This window comes from Trichechus manatus, unplaced genomic scaffold (genome assembly GCF_000243295.1).
Source record: "Trichechus manatus latirostris isolate Lorelei unplaced genomic scaffold, TriManLat1.0 scaffold00190, whole genome shotgun sequence".
Taxonomy (NCBI): Eukaryota; Metazoa; Chordata; class Mammalia; order Sirenia; family Trichechidae; genus Trichechus; species Trichechus manatus.
The window spans coordinates 40,367-45,489 of record NW_004444126.1 but is presented as its reverse complement, the minus strand read 5'-3'; the positions used below and the strand labels follow the sequence as shown (position 1 = coordinate 45,489).

At 53.9% G+C, this 5,123-nt stretch overlaps 1 protein-coding gene across 1 annotated transcript in view; it reads right to left on the bottom strand.

Moving 5' to 3' along the window:
• Positions 1–1,152: 1,152 nt before the first annotated feature.
• The window catches only part of LOC101358701 (leukemia inhibitory factor-like), a 7,702-nt gene continuing 3,731 nt past the window's right edge, over positions 1,153–5,123 (bottom strand). The window contains exons 2-4 of the mRNA XM_004387633.2: positions 4,009–4,123; positions 2,578–2,747; positions 1,153–1,603 (exon numbers count right to left, since the gene is read on the bottom strand). Coding sequence (XP_004387690.1) covers positions 1,193–1,603; positions 2,578–2,747; positions 4,009–4,123 — 696 coding nt within the window. The 3' untranslated portion in view covers positions 1,153–1,192. The remainder of the gene's footprint in view (positions 1,604–2,577; positions 2,748–4,008; positions 4,124–5,123) is intronic.

Sequence of the window (5,123 nt, the reverse complement as noted above, 5' to 3'; positions counted from 1 at the left end):
TTTTTTCACACAAATCTCAAAAATTCAGGATGCTGTGTTCAGGGGATGTTGATCTGCTAGGCTGGTTCTAGAAAGAGCGCTGTGGACAGGGGCCAAGGGGCAGAATCTGGGCTGGTGTGGAAGTGGGGTGGGCAGTGAGACAGTCGAGGGGCTGGGGTTGGGTTAGGAAGGAAGGCTGCCCAGACGTGGGCAGCACAGATGTTTCCTCAAGGTGCTGAGATGATGGGAGACCAGCAGGCCCAGGGCTCTGGAGTCACCAGTTCTGGCTTTCCGATGAGATTGGCTGTCTTGTAGCTGTCCACAGAGCAGAGGGATGGGAAGGGTAGCAGGCCAAGATCTGGTACAAGGGTGAGTGTGACCCATGAGCTCAGAGTCGAGTCTCCACATCCTAGTCTTGCCATGGGGACAGGTAACTCCTGGCCTGGGCCCGGACTCAGGGCTTGCCTGCTGCCTGCCTGCCAGCTAGTGGGCCTGGATAAAGTGCTCAGAGAAGGAGAGAGAAAGGGGCAAAGTGAATACAAATCATCATAACCTAGTTGGCTGAACTGCTAGGACCACTGCCACCTGCTCAAGGTTTGAGAAGACCAAATCGGTCCTCTCAGCAGCTTCCTCAGATTCCAGACTGGAGACCATTTCTAGACTTGCCTGGCCCTCAGCTCAAAGGAAAGGATTAGGTTCCTTGCTTCAGAGCTCAGAACCAGGTGAGGGAGTTTGGCAGCTGGGGCAGCAGGGGCCCATAGATTCCTGTTCTGAGTGAAGGTGAGTAGGCTAATGCCCACCTCTCCCTCCCCACCACAGCTCCAGCTTCCTAAGTTCTCCTCAGCCTGGTCCTCAAGTTCTCACTGGTGTTTGGGACACCCAAGAAGGAGCTTCCCACTGTGCAGGAACATCTTTAGGGGGAGGGTGCTGGGTAAGGACAGTTCTAGGGCCCCTTAACTGCTCCTTTGCCCTTGTTTGCTCAAGGTCTAAAGACACGCCAGAGGATCAGGTGTGGGCAGAAGTCCAGTCACACTCCACTCGCCAGCCTCACACCTTGAAGCTTGGCTGCCATTTTCCACAGGGAGGAGCACCACCTTCTAATTGTTATGGTATCTAGGTCCTGCCTGAGAAAGTTTTGACCTTTTTCAGCACCCCAACTCTAGATCCCGCTCCCAAGATCCCTTGATCCACAGCACACTTCAAGATCCTGTGCCTAGAAGGCCTGGGCCAGCTCGGCAATGACCTGCTTGTATTTAAACAGGAGCTGACAGCCCAGCCTCTTCTTCTGGAAGATGTACTCCTCCGAGGTGTTGAGGCCGTTGATCGTGTCGGTCAGTCTCACGTTGTAGTTGTCGCACAGGCGGCAGAGCACATTGCTGAGGATCCCCTGAACGGTGTCCACCGTGGAGTTTAGCTGTCTGTGGAGGTTCTGATCTTTGGGGTTGAGGGTCTTCTGGCACTGCATGATGTCGTCCAGGGAGAGGTGAAAGTAGGCCATGACACGGTACAGCTCTACCAGCTTGTCCTTCTCAGTACTGTTGGCGTGGAAGGGTGGGAAGCTCATCAAGTCTTCGCCGCACATCTTGTCCACAGACTTGGTGAACGGCTCGCCCTGGGCCATGTGCTGAGGAGCAGAGGGCAGAGGGGAGGTGAGCAAGGAGGCAGGGATCCGTGTTTCAGCCCTGCCACTCACTCTTGCAGCAAGCTATTGGGCCTCAGTTTCCCTGCTATGGCACAGAGACCCAACACCGTGCCCTGTAGGCGTCTCGAGATGGTCATGAGAGGCAGATAGAAATCTGGGTGTGAACGCACTTGGTAAAGAATCAAGGCCACTACCATGCAAGGATTGTTATTTTTACTTGTTATTAGTATTAGGAAACCCTGGGTGGTGGAAACGGTTAATGCTCTCGGCTGCTAATTGAAAGGCTGGAGATTTGAGTTCACCCTGAGGTGCCTCAAAAGAAAGCTTTGGTGATCTACTTGCAAGAAATCAGCCATTGCAAAACCTATGGAGTACAGTTCAACTCTGACACACATGGGGTTGCTATGAGTCAGAATGGACTGGTGGCAACTAGTTTTGATTTATTTTTAATGATGGTGATCTTATGGAGAAAGAAAGAAAACTGGGGTGCCTCACCTTCAGAGGTGTGCCACACACACTTGCCCTTTCACCCACCTGGGCATCTCTCTGCCCCCAGGCACCCTCCGTCCACCATTTCGCTCAATGTCACCTCTCTGAATACCTCCCCGGCTTTTCCCTCTTTTGTGCATTTCCATCTGCCTCCAGCTCTACTGTGATGGAGGAATCCCCAAACCTGAAGTGCCAGGCCTTTTACATTCTCACCAGAGCTCTACCCTGACCTAACCCTTGGGAAGGCTATTGCTGTCTGGGCTTGGGGCAGGATGTAGGGAAAGCTAGATGGGGTTTAACCAGCCCCTCTTTTTTCCTTCCAGCTCCAAAAATTCCTCTCCCTGGCCAGCACCCCCAGCTCAGGTCAGTGCAGCCTCTACTGATATCTGTAGGAATTCTGCCCACTTCTCCCACCTCAGGCCACACCCTCCTTCCTGGGTCCCTGGAGGTGGGAGGGGATAACTTACATAGGCAACAAAGAGGGGGTTGGCACTACTGTTGAGCTGTTCCAGTTGGTTCTTGACCTGGGTCATGAGGTTGCTGGAACATGGGCGGTTCATGATGCAGGTGGCCTTGTCAGGAGTGGGGCTCCCTGCCCCAAGTTCCCAGTGCAGAACAAGCAGCAGTGACAGGATTGCTGGGAGTCGGCCAAAAGTCACCATGATCAGGATGGTGGGGACGGCAGTTCGAGGCTCAGGTCACACTGGATGCACAGCGTCTCCACCGACAGCTCTATCGCCACTGTCTCTCTGTCTCCCTCCACTCTACCTTGCTATCCCTGCTTCTCTCCACCTGCTTATATCTCCCAGCACGACAAAGCTGTTCCCACCTACCAATTGGAACCTGGCTCTAGGGTGACACACAATCATCCAATCCTTTCCCTCAATAAGGCAAAAGCCCCTTGGCCTCTTGGCCCTCTGACTTGAGGGTACCACTCCCCATCTTGATGGAAGAGGAGATGCCTATCTCTCCGTCTCCTGAGATGGCTCAGATTCCTAAGCATTTCTTCATGTGCACCTGCCTAGAGCAACCCAAATCTCTCAATCTGGGCTCTCACTGGGACCACGGAGGGTCCTTTGCTGACCCTCTTCATCCTCCCTAACATGCCACCTGTTTTTAGCTCCCCAGGCCAATTGCCCCCTGATTTTCCATCCCTTCGTCTATGTCCTTCCCCAAATACGGCCAACCTCCCTACCTTTGTTTTTGTTGTTGTTGCCAGTTGTTGCCATCGAGTCAGTTTTGAACCATGGTGACCCATGTGTGTCAGAGCAGAATTGTGCTCATAGGATTTGCAATGACTGATTTTTCAGAAGTAGATCACCAGGCCTTTCTTCCAAGGACCATCTGGGTAACCTCAAACCTCCAACCTTTTGGTTAGCAGCTGAGCACATTAACCGCTGCACCACCCAGGATCTCCCCTTCTGCCTAGTATTTGAATTTAGGGCAGAGGTGACACCGAATGTTCTCTTTCTTCTACCACAAACCCTGAGCTTCTTGGGCACAAAGCCTGACCAGGTGAGTGGACAGATGACGGAGAGAACGTGAAGATGAGTGAACATTAGCAGCATCTCTCACCAGCTGAGTGATGTCAGGATGGTCCCTTAGCCTCCCAGGGCCTCAGTTTCCTTATCTGTAAACAGAGACAGTCACCCGACCTCACCTCCACAGAGTGGCTGGGAGAAGCTAAGATGGGTGAGAAAACACCTTGTAAACTGTAAAGTGCAGGGCTGGCACAGGCTGTGAGCTTGTGTATCTGATGTGGTAACAGATGGTGTTGGGAGTCCCCCTGTCCTATTGAGCCCTCTCAAGAGCCCGGATGGAGAAGGCCCAGCTGGGGACCGGGGCTGCCCTGCCACCTCCACCACATGGACAGGAGGCCTCTCTCTCAGGTCTCCTACCAGCCTGGAATCGGGACACCTGAGGTAGAGGAGGAATCAGCTGTGAGGGTGGTCCTTCCTGCTCCCCCTTCCCAACCAGCCTGGCCTGTGGCCTTGGATCAGAGCTGTCAGGATCCTGCAGGCACAGGGAGAGAGTGGGCCTTCCCCTGCAAGAGCGTGCAGGTGTCTGGGATTCACTTGGCTTTGTCCATCTCCCCTGTGGTGGGCGGGCTGGGTCCTGCTCTTAGAGCATAATGTCTCCCTGCTCATGGGATCCTTCCAGCAACCTTGTAAAGGAGATAGACCAGTGGTCATCATTATTACTTTCGCAATTACACCGGTAAGAGAGCTGAGCTCACCCGAGAGGGACAGCTGCTCATGGTCACAGGACGGGATAGAGCAGAGCCAGGGCGAGCACCTGGGCACCCGGGCAGTGCCCCTTCCTCCTGCTGAGTGAGTGTTCTTGCCTCCTGTTTGGAGGGTGACCCAGTCACCGATTCTCAGTCCTTTGTTCTCTCTTGCCCAAGGGAGGGCAGACAACAGAACTGCTGCCCTCTCCTCAGGACCAGAGAATTTCCCAGACAGGGTGAGGGCAAGAACCCGGGGCCAGAGTGCTGGGCGGCCCTTCTGCCCCGCAGGCCCGCAGTTGGGGTCTATCATTATCCTCCCTTTCTGGCCTAGGCATTTGTTTTTTTTTCTCTAGTTTCCTAGTGAAGGTTTTTTTGCAGAACTTCAACGGTGTCTCGGATGAGTGGAGGGGACACCAAGGAAAACTGGATGTGGCTGGCCTTCACGTGGTAGGCGAATTAGTATGGCAGGTATGGCTGGTGCCCTGGGTGCCAGTTTGTTGGGGGTGGGGTGGGGCACCAATGAGCAATTTCTATTGGCTGATGCAGTTTCTATCGCCAGCTGTGAGAAATCATTCAGTAGTTTAAAACTAATTGCCATAGGCACTATTTTCCACAGATAAGATGCTGGCTGTGGGTTTAGCCAGCCAGGCAGGGAGGGGCCAAGACACTGGAACTCACCTTGGGGAAAAGGAGTCAGAAACAGCTGGGGGTCGGGCTCCAGTCCCTGCCCGGTGGCCTCTCCCTTCCCAAGCAGCTGCCTGTGCTGCTGTGGTGATCTGCATTTGG